This window comes from Nyctereutes procyonoides, unplaced genomic scaffold (assembly GCF_905146905.1).
Source record: "Nyctereutes procyonoides isolate TBG_1078 unplaced genomic scaffold, NYPRO_anot_genome, whole genome shotgun sequence".
Taxonomy (NCBI): domain Eukaryota; kingdom Metazoa; phylum Chordata; class Mammalia; order Carnivora; family Canidae; genus Nyctereutes; species Nyctereutes procyonoides.
In genome coordinates this window covers 5,677,440-5,700,373 of record NW_026575044.1, presented here as the reverse complement: position 1 = coordinate 5,700,373, position 22,934 = coordinate 5,677,440, and the positions used below count along the sequence as shown (strand labels likewise).

General features: G+C 38.5%; 1 protein-coding gene across 1 annotated transcript in view; it reads left to right on the top strand.

Annotated features, from left to right (window-relative positions):
* The window catches only part of FH (fumarate hydratase), a 30,114-nt gene extending 8,239 nt beyond the window's left edge, over positions 1-21,875 (top strand). The window contains exons 3-10 of the mRNA XM_055324009.1: positions 2,257-2,367; positions 4,502-4,678; positions 6,921-7,103; positions 9,469-9,634; positions 11,171-11,374; positions 12,868-12,995; positions 14,236-14,389; positions 17,640-21,875. Of these exons, the coding sequence (XP_055179984.1) occupies positions 2,257-2,367; positions 4,502-4,678; positions 6,921-7,103; positions 9,469-9,634; positions 11,171-11,374; positions 12,868-12,995; positions 14,236-14,389; positions 17,640-17,782 (1,266 nt within the window). The 3' untranslated portion in view covers positions 17,783-21,875. The remainder of the gene's footprint in view (positions 1-2,256; positions 2,368-4,501; positions 4,679-6,920; positions 7,104-9,468; positions 9,635-11,170; positions 11,375-12,867; positions 12,996-14,235; positions 14,390-17,639) is intronic.
* Positions 21,876-22,934: the final 1,059 nt, after the last annotated feature.

Below are 22,934 nucleotides of genomic sequence, written 5' to 3'. Positions count from 1 at the left end.
AGGCTATCAGAGTTGTGACCTGTCATTGGTCATGTGATGCGTCTTGGTTTCAGAGCTGTCAGAGTGTTAAAAGAATTGATGGAATAGATTACATATGCTGTTGGAGTCCAGCTGCAATGTGAATATTAACTAGTCTGTGCCAGAGTGCAGGATAGGCTAGGAGCCTAGAAGTAGCCAGGCTTCATCCGGTGAGATATTGTTTAATAGCTGTCTTCTAAATATATTTTTTATCTTCTAGTAATTTTAACCTCTATATTTTAGTTCATTTCTAAGCCTTTACGACTGAATCTTGACAAGCTTATATGATTTTACAACTGACTCTTTGAAGAAAATCTTTTTGTTATTGCCACTGATGGCTAAATGGTGAGGTAGACCAGGACAGGGTTAGGTGACAAAGGGTAGCACCTGATCCTAGAGTGTCCTCATCTAGTTCAACTCCTGGGACTAAGGAGATCAATCCTAAGCACTGTTGGTAGGAGTAAGCACAACTCAGTTTTAATGGTCCTGCTTCAGGCACCAAGGGGTGGGTTCAGGGGTGTGTGATTGCTGTCACTACTCCAGAGATGGGGCAGCTGTTGACATTATGCATCTGTAAGAGATGAACACGTGGGGTGTCTGTTTTGTCACATTTTGCTTTATCTCAATGAATTTCCTGAACTTTTAAAAATACAAAGAAGACTATGATGTACCCTGACCTGGGCAGTATGAATAAACCTAGCCCTTTGTACCTGAGGTCCAAAGGAAAACAAAATAAAAAAAGATTATGAGCTTCTAATATGAGTAAATTAAGAATAATAAGAGCCTTCTTTTCGCCCCAGTGACATTTTCCCGTTTTATTGTAATTGTGGTCAGTGAAGCTGTGCTTTAATTTTTCTCAGTCCACAGACACTGGGGTTGGTCGCTTCACTCAGATGGCGGGAGTGGACAGGCTATCAGTTATGACCTTGTCAGTGGTTTCAGCCAGCACTGCAATGTGCTGCCATAGAAATTTAAATTCCCGGGCAGCCCCAGTGGCGCAGCAGTTTAGCGCCACCTGCAGCCCAGGGCATGATCCTGGAGACCCTGGATCGAGTCCCATGGTCGGGCTCTCTGCATGGAGCCTGCTTCTCCCTCTGCCTGTGTCTCTGCCTCTCTCTGTCTGTGTGTCTCTATGAATAAATCAAAAATAAAAAAAACTTAAAAAAAAAACCCAAGAAATTTAAATTCCCATCCATGCTGTGTTTAAAGTTTTCAAGTTTCTAATGCTGTGTGCCATTTGTTTCTTTCTCATTTGGGTATACTTAAAAATGTTTTAATTCTTAGAATTCAAAATACAAATGTTCCCTTGTTTTATTTCCTTTTCTCTTTGTTCCTCAGCATGTCCTCTCTTCAGCCCAGGTTCAGCATGTCCTATTCCTTCCTTTTCTTTGTTTCTCCACCTTGATTCTCCTTGAGGACCGTGGCTTCTCTGTAATTCCTTCCTTTTCCCTACTCTTCCTTCCTCCCGTACACACTTTACCCTTTCAAACCTCATGTGGAATCTAGACTACAATCTCCATTATTAATTTTGGCAAGAACATGTAATTCTCTCTTCTTACAAAAACCAGATTATTACTTTATTGAAATGTCATAAAAAGTTGCACCATTTCATCCCTTTAAATTTGTTGAGGTGATTTAAAGCAGGAACTGAAAAGATCTGCAAACTGAATGGGTTTGAAATAGGGTTAGATGCATCGGAAGCCATCAGCCCCAAGGGTGTACCCTGGGTTTAAAGAAATATTCTGAGGGACATTCCAGTGACGTATGAGGAGTGTCAAGACCTCACTGACTAACTAGAATATCATGCTTTTTGGCTTTAGGATGAAATGATATCCTTTAGTAATGGTTATTTTGAACTTATCAGCAGTTAAATATTTATTGTTTTAGAGAAGAGAAGAAGGAAAAATTATAAAGTGACCTGAGTTCCAGTGAGGGAAAATAATGGTGCTTGCTGGTGAAATGATTGAGTGCCATTTGTGTTTATATGTATGAAATAAACACACGTCCATTACAATGTATCATAAAAAAGTAGAATGAGTTACATTGTGAGTGCCTGTGTGGAACAGATACATGATGAATCTTGGTTCCTTACATACCTCTCTGTAATCTTAATGTTACTATAACATTACTTACCTTAGTGTTTTAGGTATAATTTTTGTACCTGCGTAAAATAATAATCTTAAATTTTTATGCTTAATGAAACTTGCAATTTTGAGATATTTTTCTGATTTGTTTTAGATCCCAGTTATTAAAGCTTTTGGCATCTTGAAGCGAGCAGCTGCTGAAGTAAACCAGGATTATGGTCTTGATTCAAAGATTGCTGAGGCAATAATGAAGGCTGCAGATGAGGTAGGAGGTGATAAGTGTACTGTTTACTCAGTGGCATCAGACCCATGTCTCCAGTGGATGATGTCAGGCTCTGGCAGGGAAAAAGGACACTGAATTCCTGAGTTAATGAATTTCAAGGTAGCATTCTTGTTTGGTGAGGATATTAATATGGTACTTAAAATATTGTGACAAAACTTCTGGATGATGTTATACCTTTTATTTTTTTATTTTCTATTTATTTTTTAAAGATGTATTTATTTTAGGGAGAATGAGAGAGCAAGCATGTGGGGGGAAGGGGGAGAGGAAGAAAAAGAGTCTCAAGCAGACTCTGCATGGAGCCCAATGCGGGGTTCTATCTCACAACCCTGAGATCACAACCTGAGCTGAAACCAAGAGTCAGATGCTTAACTGACTGTGCTACTCAGGTGCACCATACGTTTTATTTTTAATTCTCTTGACTTTTCCTTTTAATTTATGTAGTTTGAAGAAAACTTGTAGAGATACTGTTAAACTTACATATTTGATTTTTTATTTTATTTGTAAAGGATTCCTTTTAAAACTAGTCAGTTATTTGTTTTTTGGGGTTTTTTTTCCCCTAAGATTTTATTTATGTGAGAGTGAGGGGAGAAAGCATGAGCAGGGGTAGGGCAGAGGGAGAATCAGACTCTGCTGAGCAGGGAGCCTGACGTTGGGCTCTATCCTGGGACTCCGGGATCATGACGTGAGCTGAAGCCACCCGGGTACCCCACTAGTCAGTTATTTGATGATATGTATGGAGAACATTATTTCACTAATCCACTTTTTATGTAATCTTAAATAGTCAGAGATAATGATTGAAAACATGTATTTACAATGTTCATGGCAGTATTATTTATGATTATGACAAGTTAGACAGTACCTGACCATAGCAGATGCTTGTATAAATTATATTGTAGAGCTCTAGAAAATTAGTTTCTTAAAGAATGTCCTACGATAGAGCCCACCACATAAGAAATATGTGGTGGGGAAGGTAGCAAAATGTATGTATTTTATGATCTTAATTGTGTTTGGAAAAGATGGACAGAAAACATGTGTTTTTCTGTGTGTGTATATATGCACACGCATTGCTTGGGGCAAGCCTAAAAGGAAAAGCCAAAATATCAAGAGTCTCTGTTTCTGAGGGGTAGAGGTATTGTAACTTTCACTTTTCTCACTTCTCAAAAGGTTCCACACTGAACATCTGTTATAAAACCAGGAAAAAAGTTTTACTAGTTGTCTAAGGTGGTAATGTCTTAAAATGTGGACTGATTTATTTTTTTTTAAGCTAAATCATTCTAGAAGATGAAGTTAAGCACCTACCCTCTTAGCTTATAATTAAAAAACTTACAGATAACAATATGACAAATAGGGACAAATCTGGACTGTGTTTGTCTCTACAGTTGGCATTTGATACTCATTGGACATCTGTGCAGTGAAACGGCTATTAGAAAACTCACTTCCAAGTAACTCATTCATTATCATGCTGACTCCAGCTGTAACATCTGTTGGATATTCCTACTGAGCAGCACCACAGTAAATGTATCTAGAAACACGTGTGCCAGCCTTAACAGGTGGCCCTACCTGGATATTATTAGAGGAGGCAGTTGAAAATACAGAAGAAAGATGGCCTTGCTTCAGGTTTCATGTGAAATCCATGAAATTGTTATATCTTTCAGAGTAGATAACCTTTCATTTTGTAAAGTTAGCAATGGTTGGAACATGTGTTGCAGAAGCTTGGACTTGCTGGACAACCACAAGTTGTGTGGCACCATCTATAAATCATTTAGCATATGAGAAAAGTGAGCATCTTTAAAATAGCACTTTATAGGTGACTACTGGGGATCCCTGGGTGGCACAGCGGTTTGGCGTCTGCCTTTGGCCCAGGGCGAGATCCTGGAGACCCAGGATCGAATCCCACATCGGGCTCCTGGTGCATGGAGCCTGCTTCTCCCTCTGCCTGTGTCTCTGCCTCTCTCTCTCTCTCTCTCTCTCTCTCTCTGTGACTATCATAAATAAATAAAAATTTAAAAAAAATGTTATAGGTGACTACTGAATCATAGCTGATCACAATAACTAAGTGAATATTGAATATTTCTTATTTTTAAAAATTCATTTTTTCAACTTTTTCTTTCCGCAGGTAGCCGAAGGTAAATTAAATGATCATTTTCCTCTTGTGGTATGGCAGACTGGATCTGGAACTCAGACAAATATGAATGTAAATGAAGTCATTAGCAATAGAGCAATTGAAATGCTAGGAGGTGAACTTGGTAGCAAGAAACCTGTGCATCCCAATGATCATGTTAATAAAAGCCAGGTCAGTATATGATCTTTTCTTTGTTAAAATTGAAAAGGGTACCTGAAATTATTCTTGTCAAACAGGCATTAGCTTTTGGACAAAGAAAGTTCATTTGGCTTATATTTTTAGGTAGAAAGGACTTCTTATATGTTCTTTTAGGAATCTTGAATCAATGTCTTAAACTTACAAAAATCTCTCTTAGAGCACTTGAATTAGTATATATGTATATTTGTATTGTTTGGTTTGTTTTTTAAAAATGCTTTATTTAAAAAAAATGCTTTATTTCTAAGTAATTTTAGAATTTTAAAAGAATTACATAGATACTTCACAGAGTTCCTGTATACCCTTCTCCCAGCTTCCCTTAATGTTAAATATTTTTTATAACCGTGGTACATTAATCTGTGAAATTAACATGGGTATACAAGCACTCTCAACAAGACAGACTTTATTAGGATTGCCCTAGTTTTCTACAATATCCTTTTTTCTTCCAAGATACTATGCACAGTACACGCTACATTTAGTCACTGTGTTCCCTTAGTCTCCAGTCTGACAGTTTGTCTTTTGTCACCTTGACAGTTTTGAAAGTAGTGATCAGGTATTTTGTGGAACATCCCTTAGTTTGGCTTTGTTTGATGCTTTCTCATGATCAGATAGAGACTCTGGATTTGGAGAAGACTGTTCAGAAGTGAAGGGCTCCTCTTACTACATCATGGCAGGGGCACATGATAGCACCAGGACCTGGTACTGGTGATGTTAACTTTAATCTCTTGGTTAGATGGGTCTCCTGGACTTCTCCACCCTCTATTCTCTGTTAGAAGGGAGCCACAGAGGCTGCCTGCACCCAGGTACTGCATGTAAGCTGCTCTTTCTAAAGGGAGGAGTATCAAGGAATTTTGGGTCATATGTTAAATTCAACACAGAACTACTAGGTAACTTTGAGGCTGTGCGAACATCCTCTTTCTCCTTAAATTTTTGTGCACAAATATTACTCATTAGTGGGTCTTACCTGTGGCAGTTAGGACTGTGGTGTCTTAGTGGTGATTTTGTACTTCCCTTATTCCTTCTATTGAAACTTTTCTGTTAAGATTTGTCCTTTTCTCTCTCCCCCAATACTTACTTAATTCTTTATGTAACCATGGATTCATGAATATTTATTTTATTCTTAGGGTTCTAATCCGATGCTGTTATTTATATTGTCGTTTAGAGTGTTCTAGCTTCAGGAACCCCCTCAGTTGGCTATGTTCTTTGGAAGTATCCCCATCCCCCCTATTTTTTTTCTTTCCTTTTTTTCTTTCTTAAGGCAGTTCTTTACTTTCTTCAACTACCAGGTGCTTATCATGTTGTTTTCTCCCTTTTCTAGGGAACTCTTGGAGGATCATACTGGAAAATATTTAGAAATCAGTATCTGGCACTAGGTGTAATTTAATATATTTTTAAATATTAATGGGGGAAGCTTTTTCACATAAGTTTACTACTGTATGAAGGATTTTTCAAACTTAATACTTGCATTTTATATAAACTTATCTTTTATGTATGCCACAGTCTGAAATCTATGTGAGAGTAATCCAGAATGTACAGTCAGGTGGAGGAGTGGGGTGGAGCTACATGTGAAGCATGATTGGTGTGCACCACTAATTGTTTGAGTTTAGGTTATAGGTACAAGAGTATTCATTATACCAGTTCATTCTACTTTTGTAAATGGTTTATTATTTTCCATAGTAAAAGGTTGTAAAAAATAATACATCTTTTTAAAATAGCATAATAATTTAAAAGTATGGGTCTCAGTTGAATACAGAGCGTGGAGTATGGACTACCTGGGTAGGTCCCAGTTCTGCCAATTCCTAAATGTTTTGGCAAGTCATATAATTTCTTTGAGAGCTTGGCTTTCCTAGTTTTAAAATGATGAACTACCTCACAAGAATTTTACTCAAATTTAATAAAAGACTATTTATACTCTATAACCGTAAAATATTTTACTATTGCTATCCTTACATGCACCTGTTAATTGTACTTCTTTATCTTTTGCTGTCATTTTCTAGCAGATATAATAATAATAGTAGGTGGCGTATAGAATATAATTCTGAGTTCATTAAACAATGTTGCTGCTTATTTGACCTTAAGTGACCTAGAAGTTGACACATATAAATGGAATTGAGCACTAAAATCTCACTAAGTTAGTGAGACTTTTTAATAGAGACATTTAATTTGTTTTTTGTTCCTTCTGATTTAACAGTTTACATTTTTTGTAATTTTCCAACAGAGCTCAAATGATACTTTTCCCACGGCAATGCACATTGCTGCTGCCATAGAAGTCCATGAAGTGCTGCTGCCAGGACTACAGAAGCTACATGATGCACTCCATGCAAAATCTAAAGAGTTTGCCCAGATCATCAAAATTGGACGCACTCACACACAGGATGCTGTTCCGCTCACTCTTGGGCAGGTAGAGGAGTGTGACTGGGTTTGATTCAATTTAGGGATTGGTACAAATGGCCAACACATTATCCTCTAAATCACACTAGTTTAAAAGGCCAAATTACAACAGTTCAGTTCAGTGGCAGTCACTATTCTGCATTAACCAGCCAGTAGTTTTATTGACACCTTCTGAGGGGAAGAGCTCAGTATATGGACTATGAGCCATTCTCGAGGCAGTCGGCTGGGGTTGAGAGCTTAGCTTTGCTTTGTGGGACCTTAAGAAAATGAGTTAGCTTTTCTGTGCCTCAGTTTTCTGAGTTTTAAAATGAGGAAAATAGGGCAGCCCAGGTGGCTCAGTGGTTTTGGGCCTGCCTTCGGCCCAGGGTGTGATCCTGGAGACCCCGGATTAAGTCCCACGTCGGGCTCCCTGCGTGGAGCCTGCTTCTCCCTCTGCCTGTGTCTCTGTCTCTCTCTCTCTCTCTGTGTGTCTCTCATGAATGGATAAATAAAATCTTAAAAAAAAAAAAATGAGGAAAATAGCATCTGTATCCTAGCCTAGTTGTGAGTTTCAAATAACTGGTTCACATAAAGGGCTTAGAACCATACCAACATGTAGTAAGCACATATTGGCATTAGCTGTCACCATGGTCTTCCTCGTCACCAAAATCATCCTGTCTCCCTTTGTCTCTTCCTCTAGATTAGTGGGTTCTATAAAAATTACTTCTAAATTGATTAAACAAGGCATATCTGCCTCTAAGATTGTGTTGGGCCACATAGGAAAGAGGTATTACTCTGTCCCCCAAAATACCAGAAAGCATTTTCATGTTTCTTGATCAATGCCTCACAGAATGTCTAATAGCAAGTGCCATGAAGGAAATGAAAGGAATGCAGGCAATACTTTTTAATAGCAAAACTCTCCTGTAGTTAGGACGTGCACAAATCCAGTATCAACAGATTGTTGTATATACCATGTGTCAGATGATGGTGAGGTGAGTGTTTGCTGCTCTCTTGAGAAGATTCTCATCTATAGTTTTGTTCAGATGAATACTGCAAGAAGCTTAATTCCTTAGCTTAATTTCATTACAGAAGAAATGAGGAAAACGAAATGATTAGTTGGGATACGGATGCTATGAGTGAAGCAAGCTCCCTAACTTCAGTTGTGTCTGAAGTCTCTTCTCTTTGCATCGTTGATTCTTAGCGCCAGGCATGGTTTCTATGGAGGAGGAGTGTATGTCTGAAACTCTGAGTATCCCTCTGGTTTCTAATGTTTTCATTGTGTTGTATGTGTTACATGGTGCAAAACTATTGTGCTAATACCTGTTTGGGCCAAGACAGCCTCCTGTTATCTTCATTGTACCTATTACATCAGAAACATGTTTCTGTTCGACTTTACCTTTACCCGAGCAGCTACGCTTTCTTTTATTGGAATTGTCTTCTGAGTTTATGCAGGTTTTTCCCCAATAAAATTAAACTTCTTCAGTGATTCCAGCTGGTGTATGTATTAGTGACATTAGATTGGGTGGATTAGGTCTCCCTGAAAGGAGTTATATCTTCTAAAATGTTTTCTTTAAAACAGTAAGATATCCTAATACTAGTTACAAGTATTCATGGTTTTTCAGTGTTTTTAGGCAGGAAAGAAGATAGCTTTAGTGTAACCGTATGTTCTGGCTTGCTCAATTGAGTTGTGGTTTATACCTTTTGTCCCTGCATAATTCTTATAAGGGCCCCTGCTGTGTTCAGACAATACAGCAGGGCTGTGGCTACCTTTTTTAAAGTGTGTCATATTCTGGGAACCCATGTGGTGTTAATAGCAGAATTAACTTACATTTTGAAGCTGTGGTCTTACTCTGGCTTGTTACCTTCTTGTGCTATTAATTTTCAACCTCTTGAATATTTTTAGGGTCATCCTGTTCTCTATTAGGTTTTTAAGCCGAAATTGTGTGGAGAAAAGGTCTATGTTTGCATTTGCATTTGTCTTAGAGAAATTCATGGTTTTTTCCTTTCTCTAAGTTGTCTGGGATACAGCAAAAAAAAAAATTAAAAAAAAAAAAAGAAAAAAAATCACCTGCAAACAAACCAATAATTTAATGTACTCAAGTCTTTCTTTTTTAAGGTTTATCTCCTGTGTTGTTTTTCTTTGATTTCTATTTTAAAAAGGGTGTTTTAATAGGCTGCATATTATCCTCTGTGGCATTGTCCCACCTTACAGGTTAGTAAGTCTTCATTCTTCTGTATACTTTGTTCATGGTATGAATTAAAATGGTATAATTACCACTTGGTAGCTCATAATTTAGTACCTGAAACATATTTAAAAGAACTTCTGTTTAACACAGAGAAACTTGTAAGCTGTTAGGAAATCACATGTTCTCACCTTAATTTCCTTCTCTTTCCAGGAATTTAGTGGTTATGTTCAACAAGTAAAATATGCAATGACGAGAATAAAAGCTGCAATGCCAAGGATCTATGAGCTCGCAGCTGGAGGCACTGCTGTTGGCACAGGCTTAAATACTAGAATTGGCTTTGCAGAGAAGGTTGCTGCCAAAGTGGCTGCACTCACAGGTCAGTGATAATATGAATTATGACTTATTTTCATTATACTAGTCTCTATTTTCTAGGTGTTTCTGCTTTGAATTCTTGTGAATTTAAAGTTAAAAATAATATTTTCCCATCAAACGTGTTTTATGTCTATTTCAGAAGCTGCAGTGTTAATCCTTTTGCCTTTTAAGTTTCCCATCTGTGATTCATACAGTATGCAATTAAAATCCGTCAATGCAGGCTTGTTTACTATATGGTGATATTCAGTTACTTTCCCTTCAAAGCTGTTTCAAATACCCATTTTTCAAAGCAGGCAAAATCAGGGGATGGTTGTGACATATTCCTTTCAATGCTAAATATGTGGAGATATTGACAGGCTTAATTTCTTTTTTTTCCCTGTATTATACTGTGATATTTCTCTGAGTTAATGGCCTTTTTGAATCTTGTTCTTCCTTTAGTAGAGAGAATGCTGTGTTCTCAGTAATAACTGTTATTACAGCTGAGTTGTCAGCTCCAGAAAACTTTTTTTTTTTTTTAAAGATTTTATTCATTTATTCATGAGAGACAGAGAGAGAGGCAGAGACACAGGCAGAAGGAGAAGCAGGCTCCATGCAGGAAGCCTGATGTGGGACTCGATCCCGGGACTCTAGGATCTCGCCCTGGGTGGAAGGCAGGCACTAAACCACTGAGCCACCCAGAGATACCCCAGAAAACTCTTCTGAAGATATAGATGTTACTCGCTGATCAGAGCAGACATAATTAGACAATGCTCATTGTCTAATTCTCTGCTTTATGGCAGAGAATTGTTTTTTAGTCAAGTTTTAAGTGAGAAGAACTATTATAGGGATTAAAATATGTGATCGTTAAAATTTTGAACACAGGTGACATTGAGTTAAAATGTCTAATTCTTTTTGGCCCCCTGTCTTCTCAGGATTTGTAGAGTCCTGGCTAATAGCAGGACTAGTACAACCTAAGATGGGGGAAAATTGTACTAGCAAAGGAGTGTGGAATAAAGTGAACTTTAGCTACTTTTCATCTTTATTCAATAGTAGTCAGGTATCGGGCAGCCCGGGTGGCTCAGTGGTTTAGGGCCTGCCTTCAGCCCAGGGTGTGGTCCGGGAGACCCAGGATTGAGTCCTGCGTCGGGCTCCCTGCAGGGAGCCTGGTTCTCCCTCTGCGCGTGTCTCTGCCTCTCTCTCTCTGTCTCTCATGAATAAATAAATAAAATCTTAAAAAAAAAAAAAAGAGTAGTCAGTAGTCAGGCATCATACATGTATTTGCAGAAGAATAGTTTTTTTTTTTCCTTTCAATGCATTTATTGTACTTGTTTCTTTATTCTTTAAACACACTGGTATCACTAGATTCTTCCTACCTGTTGAGGACTTCTTAAGGAAACAAAGCTTGAAATCATAAAATAAGCATATTTTCTTGAAGTAAAATTTTTCTTCTGTTCCGTTTTTGCTTTTCATACCCTGGAACTTTCTGTTTAACTTGCTGATATTAGAAAAAAACATTTAATTTTACCTGTTATATCAGAAAGTTACTATTTTTTTATTTCAGGCTTGCCTTTTGTCACAGCTCCAAATAAATTTGAGGCTCTAGCCGCACATGATGCTTTGGTTGAACTCAGTGGAGCTATGAATACTACGGCCTGCAGTCTGATGAAGATAGCAAATGATATTCGTTTTCTGGGTTCTGGTCCCCGGTCAGGTCTGGGAGAGCTGATCTTGCCTGAAAATGAACCAGGAAGCAGTATCATGCCAGGTAATAACAGAGCTGATAAATATTAGCTCTGGAACTTGACAAGAACCTGGGCATTCTTATGAACAGAGCATGTCCCCTTGTGTTCAGCATGATCCCAGACATGGGTAAGGATGTGTGTGGCACACTCATTTCAGAATGTCTTTGCAGCCACCTTTGATCTGAACTGGCAACATCACCGAACAATGCAGGAAAAGAGAATTTTAGTTAGTACATGTATTTTGATTCCTACGTTAGAGAATATGTAATAGTTCCATCTTTCATAATCCAAAGCCAGAAGAATTCTTAGCCAGCTGCTAAAGTGTTCAGCATGGGTTGAATAAAAATGAATTATTCCACCTGCCTGTTATTTCATTTTTTGCTTTGGGTTTTGGCCTGTCAGATAAGAGAAGTGACAGACACTGGCTTTCTGGATTCTAGCAAGTCATTTGACAGACTTCTGTGACATTCACGGAATCCTGTGGGGACGTGGGTAGCCCTGTTAGACGAATGTATTGGGTGAACAGTGACACTTGAGTGACACTAATGAGTTGACTTCAGACTGGAGGTGTGTCTTGGTCGCAGCCAGATGGCTCTGCCCCTCCACCACTTTGCTGCTGGCCGAGGGTAAAGGCAGGGAGTACGTGTGGATCACATCAGCAGATAAGGAAGCAGTAGTATACCAGGATCAAGATTCATAAAGAAGGGCCTCTGTAGGTTTGACTAAAAAAGTGACTTTTAACAGTGAAAAAGAAAGACCTGATTATAGATTCTTTTAAAGCTATGCACACGTATAGAGTGAGAAGGGATCTGATTTGAAAATAGTTTACATTACAAAATGATACGAGTTTAATTGACTGCATATTCAAGGTGATTGCTAGAAAAGGGAAGCCCAGATTCACAGATAAGGAAAGAACCTTCCCAGGGTGTTGCTTTGTACTTGTCAGAGGAATCTGGGGTGTCTTGTTCAAACTTGAGTTTGTCAGAGGGGTGCTCCCAGGGTGGCAGGGCTCTGGAGACTCATGACAATGAGTAGGAGAATTTCAGCATAACATCAGCTTCCTCTGTATCAGTGAGATACCTCTTCTATAAGTGTTCCTGTAGCAGTCTACTTCTCTGTATTTACCCCCATGTACTTTAATTGCCTGCTGTCTCTCCGTGGTCTCCAGATCCTGGAGGGCAGAGGCTGCATCACTCACTACAGTAGGTATGTTCAGTGCTTAGCTCTGTAAATGTCAACAATGAACGAAAGCCGTGGAGATGGAGAGGGCTGTATTCAGCGTGTGGGTGCGAGTACTCATTAGCCATTGAATGAATGGTTCATGGCTTGTGGCAGCCCATCCCTCTTTATTCACCTGGTTTGTTTCATTATATCAGCACGGATGGTTGGGGACTTGTTTTACTGAATGAAGTTAGATTTTCTTCTCATGATTATTTGACATAATACCTAATCTTAATGACACTTGAGTCCATGAGCATGTTCGATATGGAATCTTTTCTTGGTGGCTCTTTTAAAGGCAAGGTGAACCCTACCCAGTGTGAAGCACTGACCATGGTTGCAGCCCAAGTCATGGGGAATCACGTTGCTGTCACTGTGGGAGGCAGCAATGGACATTTTGAGTTGAATGTGTTCAAGCCAATGATGGTAAGCTTTACATTCGATTTTTAATGTTTTTTGACTAAAGGCTAATTGTGAGCAGGGTGGCATCATCTTTATCTTTTCATCCAGTTTCCTCAGCTTCAGATAACAGAGCTGTCATCATTTGGTGTTCTTAATTTGTGTAAAGTGTTGTATCTAAAATATATTAGAGGCTTATTATCAGTTTGCATCTGGCGTGAAGTCTCGTTCTAATCTGATAAGGACATGCAAATGACATATTAATATTCAATATATTTGTCAAATCTGCATCAGGCGCTGAATTGGGTACTAGTGATAGAACAATAAGACATATTTTTTTGCCCTCACAGAATGTACATTCTCATGAAAAATGAAAGACAGGCCAAAGCAGAACTTGGATATCTTAGCCTTTGCTTTCATGTCAGATTCCAAACAGTTAATACCAGCTGCCTGGCAGATGTAGGTGTGTAACAAATGTAAACAAAGTCTATTTTTTGTCTTTAGTAGAAAATATATCAAGGTAATCAACATTTGCCTTATATTAAAGTCATTAGTATCAAATGAAACCTGGAAGTTCTGAGCCTTCTACTGGAGTCTATTGTCAGGACTATAGTTTTCAGAGGTTTTAGACCAAAAGAGAGTGCGATGTGGGTACATCTTTATACATATTGGAAATGTTACCAAAAAGGAAAAAAAGCTAAAGCAAACTAATTGATTTTATGTTGGTTTTAAATATTGTGTGAAAGGTTACTTTAAAGGGTCTGAGGAACATTTGTTTTATAAAGCATGAAAAATATGGTGACCATTAAGTCCTGGGAAGCCCTCACTGCATGGCTGCCTCCAGCTGCTGAACCTTCTAACCTCTACATCTTCACTTCTCTTCCAGAAGATTCTTTTTCCATCTCTGGTTATCTAAGGCCACTCCATCAAATAGGACTTCACCGATTCCTACAACTGGGATTAATTTCTCTTTCTTTGTGCTAACATTTCATACCTGTGTTTTATCACACTACAGGGTCTCTTGGGTTCCAGTTATTTGTATTTATGGCTCTTACCTCTTTTAGATTTCAGTGTCCTCAAATGTTCATAATTTCTTTCATATTTGTTTCTGTGGGTATAGTCCTTTCAATTTGTAGGAATGCTATGCTATCAAATTACATATTCATTTTTGAACCTGCACATAATATGTTATTGGACAGAAAAGGCTCAATAAGCAGTTCTCTCTCTCTCCCTCTCTCTCTACCCCCTCCTCCCCCCCACATCACAGATCAAAAATGTGTTACACTCAGCCCGGCTGCTGGGAGATGCAGCCGTTTCCTTCACAGAGAACTGCGTCATGGGAATCCAGGCCAACACAGAGAGGATCAGCAAACTGATGAGTGAATCTCTAATGTTGGTGACAGCTCTTAATCCTCATATAGGTAAGATATAAGGAGTAATAATGTCATTTTGAATACAAAATTAAATGGTTAAAATACATTTTTTAATGATTCTGTTTAAGGCTCCTAAGCAGGGAGCCTCATGTGGGGGCTCAATCCCAGGACCCCAAGATCATGACTTCAGCCGAAGGCAGATGCTTGAACCAACTGAGCTACCCAGGTGCCCCAAGCTAAATTTTTTTTTAAATTTTTTAAAAAATTTATTCATGAGAGACACAAAGAGGCAGAGACATAGATAGAGGGAGAAGGAGGCTCCCTTTGGGGAACCTGATGTGGGACTTGATCCTAGGACCCTAGGATCATGACCTGAGCCAAATGCGGAAGCTCAACCGCTGAACCACCCAGGCGTTCCCAAGCTAAAATATTTTTAAGATATTATTGGATCAAGATGGGTAGGAGATTCCTTTTCAGACATTGTTTTAGTAAAATCTCATAAAATATTTGAAATTGTGTTGAGGGATCCCTGGGTGGCACAGCGGTTTAGCTCCTGCCTTTGGCCCAGGGCGGGATCCTGGAGACCCGGGATCGAATCCCACGTCGGGCTCTCGGTGCATGGAGCCTGCTTCTCCCTCTGCCTATGTCTCTGCCTCTCTCTTTTTCTCTGTGACTATCATAAATAAATAAAAATTAAAAAAAAATAAATTTATTAAAAAAATGAAATTGTGTTGAAAGACACTTTATATATTAATATACTGTTAGTTATTCTTCATTTTATTTGAAATGTGATAAACTCAGAAGTTCAGACTTACATAAATCTTAATGGTATTGAGATGCTGAACCTTCTGTGCAGATTACCTGGGAGAGGTCCCCTCGGTAACGTCAATGTCACTAGGTGGCACTGGCCGATTAGCAATGTGGGATGGATTCATTTTTCTGCCTTCTCTAGATGATCTACTACACTTGGTAGTTTTATTCAATTCAGAAATGGGAAGTTACCAATAAGAACAAAAGGAAAAAGGCTAGCACTCATTGCTTATAGGGAAGGGGGGGGGGAATGTAAATATTTTATCTAAAACCATGATTCATATTGCAAACCTTTTCCAGAATTGTAAATATTTTATTATGTAAATTCAAACTTACCGACTTGGGATTGTGGAGAGACTATAGTGATCCTCACTAAAGGTACAGTTTGACTTGTAGTTTTGAGGCATTCACTGCATTGTTATGACACCTTGAAACCCTTTCCTTTCCCACTTTCTTATTGCTGAGCTGAGATTGTTAACATTTTATTTGATTTTCTATTTTAAAATGTTATGATACAGTCCTTAGCATGATATGATTGCTGTTTAAAATATTCTTTTATGTTCCTAAACTTTCAAGGCAGATTTTTCTGTTTATTGGCTTCACATCAAACTGTAATTTCAGTTGTATAAAGTTAGAGCTCATTTGATTGCTTCAGGTAGCTCTGAGCCCACTATGATATATATCGTGTTCTTTGGTGTAGTATTGAGATTGGTAATAATATTTTGATCCTTTTAAAATTATTGTATATTAGCATTCAGCCAGAGAGCTACACAGGGGAACCCAGAGGCTCATGTGAGAAATGTTCCTTCACATCTGTGCTTTAGAACACTTAAATGAGGGGGGTGCTCCCAGCACTGAATGATTGATTAGTCTTTGTTGGAATCAGTTTTCCATGAGGTAAAGGCCATACAAGGATAAAGGGACAGTGTGAACCTTGCAACTGCTCATCAGGGGTGCTCTGTGCGCTCATTATGGAGCAGGCTGGCTGCTAACAGGCTCTGTAGGACCTGAAGAAAAGAACTGAGTGGTTAGTTTAAGACTTACACTCTAATGTCATCAACATAAGAGTACACAATACCTAATAATGGCCCTGATCATTTGATGAAAATTCTTTCTCAAAGTTACTCTGATCAGTAAATGCCCTTTTCAACACGTTTAGTGTTCACAGGTTCAGGTGAGTACTAAAATTGCCCATAATTTTCTTCATAGATGGTTAATGGTTCTGTGCTGATATGTAACATCTTGCCTGGTTGACAGTCGTGTTGCCTCAGCAGGCTTTTGTTTCTTTGACCGTAGTCCTCGGATATGGGGATATGTGGGGGTTTTTTTTCCTCCTCCTTGGTTTCATTTTTGTTTTTTCTGTTTTTCCGCTTTTTAAGATTTCATTTATTTGAGAGAAAGAACAAGCTTGAGGAGGGGCAGAGGCAGAAGGGAGAAGCAGGCTCTCTACTGAGCAGGGAGCCCTACTCGGGGTTCGATCCCAGGACCCTGGGATCACGACTTAGCGCAAGTCAGACACTTCACCAACTGAGCCATACAGGCACCCTTTTCTGTTCTTTCTTGCTTTTGCCTTCTGACCTTTTTCTCAATTGTGTTAAGTCAAGACAACTTGCAGAGCTGCCCTACCCTTTGTTAATTCCAGAAGCAAATAACTGAAGCAAACAGTATACCTCTGGTCTTTGGTAGGAGAATAGATCTATGCTAAAACCTCCCCCCCCCCGCCCCCCGTATCCTTGCAGTGTCTGGGAGGCTCCCCCACCATCATGCACCTTGCCCCCTCAGAGCCAGTTCCCCCCACAGCTCCTACCCAGTGGTGCTGTTTGCTGGGGCACTGTAGCACACAGCTCATTATGCTGTGGTAGAAAGATTGCTTCCAGTTAAACATGTTTTTGGAACCAAGACATATTTTGACTTCTCAGATGTATATTTTCATGTCTTCATGCTATTTTGTTTTCTTGTATTTCCCTCTCTGAATATAGGAGTTATTTTGTGGTGTAGTAATAATGTTTTTGATCCTTTAAAAATTATTGTACGTTAGCATTTAGCCAGAGAGCTACTACACAGGGGAACCCAAAGATGATTGAAGTGACCAGTTATACTTAGAAACAAATCTGCTATAGAAAGTGAGGAATGTTTAGTCTGTATCACTTAACAAATATGAAGGTTTTATTTTCTATCAGAAATGACAGCTCTTGGGGATCCCTGGGTGGCTCAGTGGTTTAGCACCTGCCTTCGGCCCAGGGCGTGATCCTTGAGTCTCACATCGGGCTCCCTGCCTGCTTCTCCCTCTGCCTCTCTCTGTGCGTCTCTCATGAATAAAATGAGAAGATCATTTCTGTTCTGAAGATCATGACTGTTTAATATTTTTAAGATTAAAAATGTTACTTAAGAGATCAGTAGCCTCAGTATCAAGTAAATAATGACCTTTTGTTTTAGAAAACCAGGTTTCACTATGAACACCTATATTGCCTTTTTATTTTCTCTTCAGGGTATGACAAGGCGGCAAAGATTGCTAAGACAGCACACAAAAATGGATCAACCTTGAAGGCGACTGCCATTGAGCTTGGCTATCTCACTGCAGAGCAGTTTGATGAATGGGTGAAACCTAAGGACATGCTGGGTCCAAAGTGATTTAAATAAATTTATAATAAAAACAATTATGTTCTTAAAAAAAGAGAAAGAAATGGAAAAGACTCCTTATTCTTAAACAGAGATGGATGAATGTGTAAGGAAATTGCTCCTGAACTCGACTATGTCTAGCAAGCAACTTGGTCGACCTAAGAAGCCCTAGGATGTGCTGAGTTCAAAGTGAATTTGAAAAGTGTAAAATGAAGCAATTAAATGTGTAAAGTCAAAGGAAACACTCATTTTTCTTCTATGTTAATTGACTGTACTATAGTCGAATCTCATTTTGGTGTATGTGTGTCCATTACTTCACATTCTTTATAAAAGAGCCATATACATTTTTAAAGAGTTTTAGTTTTTTTGCTTGGTGTTGTTTTCAGTTCCCCTATAATGAAAAAGTACCTGTTATTTTGTTCCTAAGTCACATACTTCCATTTCTTTTCTTCTGTGATTTGGGAGCATAGCTCACTTGCCCCTCAGATGTATGCGCATGCACACATGTGTGCATATGAGTATATATGCGTGTGTGTGCCTGTGCATATGTCTGTCAGGAAATGGGGCAGGTTTAAAATTGGGGCCGACATATTCCATGTGCTGCGGACACACACACCCCCCTCCTGACCTTAGCTGAATGACCACAGAAGAGCTGCTGCCTGTGGGCCAGGAATTGTAGGGTGTGCATGAGCAAGGACCAGGGTGCAGGCTGGAACTTGGGAAGAAAAGGGAAGGGGTCGTGATCCCTCTGCCCCAATGCCAGGATCTTTCAGCAGGAATTCATTGGAAACAACCACAGGGGATTTTGAACAAACCGGTCTGGGGAGATCAGGCCTGATTGAACTAAAACCGAAGCTAAAGTCTTGATTGAACATAGAATCCGCCTCCATTATGGAGGCAGTAGGACAGTTTGGTTTGTTATTTTCTTCATTCCTCATGTGGTAAATTATGGGATCGTGGAGACAAAATCCCGCCAGATAAAACATCTCATTTGTAAGTAGTGCTCTATCAAGTGTGTTTTTAAAAAATGGGAAGCGCCACCTGATACTTATTCTTGGAAAATTGGCGGTCAGCACCCATTCCCTGTGGTATTTAGAAGGCAGCGTAGATAGCATGTAAAATTCTAATTAAAGTTCTAGAACTTTTGTGATGAAAAATAGAATTATGTTCTTATAATCTCAAGTCTGAGTGGGCACTTTTTTTTTTATCATAAAAAGGATTTCAAACTTTTCTGTGGAACTGGAAACTATCAGATATACTTTCCAACCCATCAATAGTCGTTTTTGCCAGTGTTCTTCACATGCTGGTGATATGATGCTTGCACAGTTTGCTTTAAAATAAAGCTTGCATTCTCTTTGTCTACTTTGTTTCAGAAAATATTTTTACTGGAAAAAAATCATATAAATTGCTTAGTAGTGCCTGGAGGTTGACAACCCAGCTGGCAAATGTGTCGTGGAACTTGGTGTTGTGGACGTTATGCCTTGGCAGGCATCCTCCATCTAAATAGGCCGTCATATGAGGGCTCAACTAGAGACGTAAGCAGTTATGTAACATAATAGCAGATTGAGTTGCTCACCTCAAACAGTCTTTGCGCAGCATATCTCTCCTCACATATTGTACGCCGTCACTGAGTCTTCTGAGCTGACAGTCATCTTTGTGTGATATTTGTGAAGGAAAACTGCTTTATGATATGATCCTAAATAAGTGTTTCAGAATTCCCTGGTGGGGGGTTGTACTGAATAATCCACCTCAGTGTTTTGTCTTCATGGGATGTTTGGCAATATTTAGAGACATTTTTGGTTAAAATGTCAGATAAACATGTTTAAAATGGACACAAAAACAATCCATTGATTGTGAACAAACATAGAATGAATGACAGGGGCTTTATTGAGCAAACTAATTTCAGAGGAGGAAAGTCATGGGAGTTATGAACTGATCAGTCTGGAACTACCAACATGACACACAAATATCAAGGAAATGAAAAGTAAGTCATGGGGCAAATTTGCTCATTTAACTGTTTAATTTGGTTGACAGAAAAAAAATGTATTCACAAAAATGTATGAGAATATTTCATACCCAAACATTTTAAACAGCATGTTCTTGGATAGGGCTGTGTTATGCCTCTTTCATTTCCTCTTCAATTGTCCTTTTGATTTATAACCGTGACAGTGAGAAATCTGGGAGAGACAAATTTATTTTTTAAAGATAGAAAGATTAAGCTTAAAATGGTAATTTAGAATCAATTTGTTGGTAGGGAGTAAGAGGTACAAACTACCAGTTATAAATAAATCATGGGAATGCAGTATACAGCATAGGGAATACTTTAATATAACAATAAAATATAGCAATATTGTAATACTTTGGTGACAGCCAGTAACTAGACTTGTGTGGAGCATTTTGTAATGTAAATAATCATTCTGTACACTGGAAACTAACAGAATATTGCATTTCAGTTATACTTTGATAATTTTCTAAAAGTTTGGAAGAAAAACTGTGTCATGCATCATAGAAAAGGGTTTCTTATAGCAAATTTATCAAATTTAATTCAGTAACTGGCTTTTGAGCAACTGATCCAGAGCAACTTGTGTGTGTAATTTTTGTGAGGAGAAAGAAGCTGCTGATTATTTCTTATCATTTGTGAGGTCAAGAGGCAAGGCACTGAGATCATGCAACACTGTGTCAAGCCAGACATGTGAGGCTACTGTGTTGGTGTCTTCTGACACTCTTCTGACCCTTCACATTAGGGTCCCCCCACCACCACTGCCAAAGACTGACTATGGGTACCCAGCTACAGACCAGGATGCTTAAATGAGCACCAAAAAGCTCATAGTACAAGCACTTCCACTCATAAGCCTCTGGAATGAGAAGCCTTCCATCCCTGGGATTGAAGGGTAGAAGAGAATGAAGGTTTCCCATACCAACCATTACACTCTAACGGATGAGCCTCCTCTGTAAGAATCTGTCGTCGAGAGTGTTCATTTTGCCTCCATCCAGTGAGTAGGAATGTTCCGTTCTTGATGAGAGCTGCATGTTTTCATCAGTAACTCAGGGCTATTCCTCACATCAGATGTTTAAGTAGAGGTGAAATGTGAAGCTGTATGAAGAATGGCCAAGCAAGACGCAGAAGGAAGATGAAAGGTAACCACTGAAGGAGATAGATGTGATCATGGAGGTTAATCAGAGTGGCTCATGCTCTAGACACTTGGAGGAGGAGAAAGCAAGTAGATTCAGTGGAGTCCAATTCCACCTCTGCAGCCTCCGGGTTAGCTTTCTGGCCACTACTTGATGCCTATGAACCCATATCCTTATCATTAAGATGGATTTCTTGATACATATTTGTACTTATTTCCCTAAACTCAACATATATACATGAAGTACCTAGCACAATGCCCACCCCAGTTAGTGTCTCCATTTCACTCCTTGAAGACAATGGGCAAAATTGCCAAACATTGGACAGATTTTTAAAAGGATGAGACTGAGGTGAAATAAGATTCAGCCATTTTTTCCTTCGAGTTTGTTCAGCTTTATAATTTACCTAAGCGGGAGCACTTTGCAGAATTAAAGGAGTCGATAAAATAATTAAAATTGTACTATTTTTGAAACATTTATGCACCAAACAATTGTTTTTATCATATTGGTGGACCTATAAGTAGTGCTACTCAAAAGCTAATTTCAAAAATAGAATTCTTTCCAAAATAATAACACATGTATGTACATTAAAAAGCAAAATTTAAAAATAATTCTATTGATTGAACATTAAACGTTGCAGAAGCAATAACTCTTGGTACCTGTTCATATAATTTGGTCAGTTCCTTATTAGTTTTCTCTAATAAAGTGTCATTCTTTTTAAAGAATGTATTTTTTCCAAAAGGGTCTTATTATTTTCAATGTTTATATGAAATTGTCTGTAGTCTTTAAAATTGCACTAATGTGGGAAACTTAGGTGGCTCAGCTGTTGAGTGCCTGCCTTTGGCTCAGGTCGTGATCCCGGGGTCCTGGATCTGAGTCCCACATTGGGCTCCTTGTGGGGAGCCTGCTTCTCCCTCTGTGTCTCTGCCTCTCTCTGTGTCTCTCATGAATAAATAAATAAAATCTTAAAATTAAATTGCATTAACGGTTAATAAATGTGAAATTTTGACATTTTCAATTTACTCTTCTTTGTAGACTAATATTTTTAATTGCCCAATTAGTCTCTATAGCTGCGGATATACATGATAGGCTCAAAGCAAATTCTGTTAAATGGAGGATACTTAGAGATCTATTTTTTTTTTGGATTGATGTATGTAAATATTTTAACCTAATATTCTTTTGCTTCCATTCAGACTAATTTCAATATAAGTGTTGTTTTAATTTTTAAATTTGTGTATAGTTGACACACAATGTGACATTAGTTTCAGGTGTATGACGCAGTGATTCAAAATCTCTGTACCTTATGCTGTGCTCACCCTGCCGCCAACACTATTACATCAACTACATTCCCTGTGGTGTGCCTTCCGTGCCCATGACTCATTCATTCCGCAACTGGGAGCCTGTACCTCCCACTCCCCTTCACCAATTTGGCCCATCTCCCAGCCCCTTCCTCACTGGCAATCAATGGTTTGTCCTCTGTATTTACAGGTCTGATTCTGTTTTTTTGTTTGTTTATTCCTTTGTTTTGTTTTTATTCCACATATGAGTAAAGTCATAGGGTCTTGTCTTTCTCAGTCTTACTTATTACACTTAGCATAATAGGTTAGACATTAAGTGTAATAAGTCAGGCTAAGATAAAGAAGTTGTTTTTATTTATGATTTGTTTGCCATACTTAGATGCTGTGAAGTAGATGTTTCTATTAATCCAATTCCAAAACAAAATATTAATTTGCGCAATTATAAGTGGGAATTTCATACAAAGAGTTTTCTCAAACTCTTTGAGATGCTTCTAATGAAATCATGCATGGTTGGAGCTCTCATCATGTAATTTGCTTAGTTTTTGTTGGAACAAATTTCAATGTCTTACTGTTTGCAAGCTTTGTTTTCAATCATTGCAATTCAAATTAAAAGCTGCAATACCTAAAGCTGCTGGTGCTCCATTCATCAAATATCTTAATCAAAAATCTCCAACTTTATTCATTTCCCATGGCTAATGTGACAAATTACTGCACATTTGGTGGTTTATGACACAAAT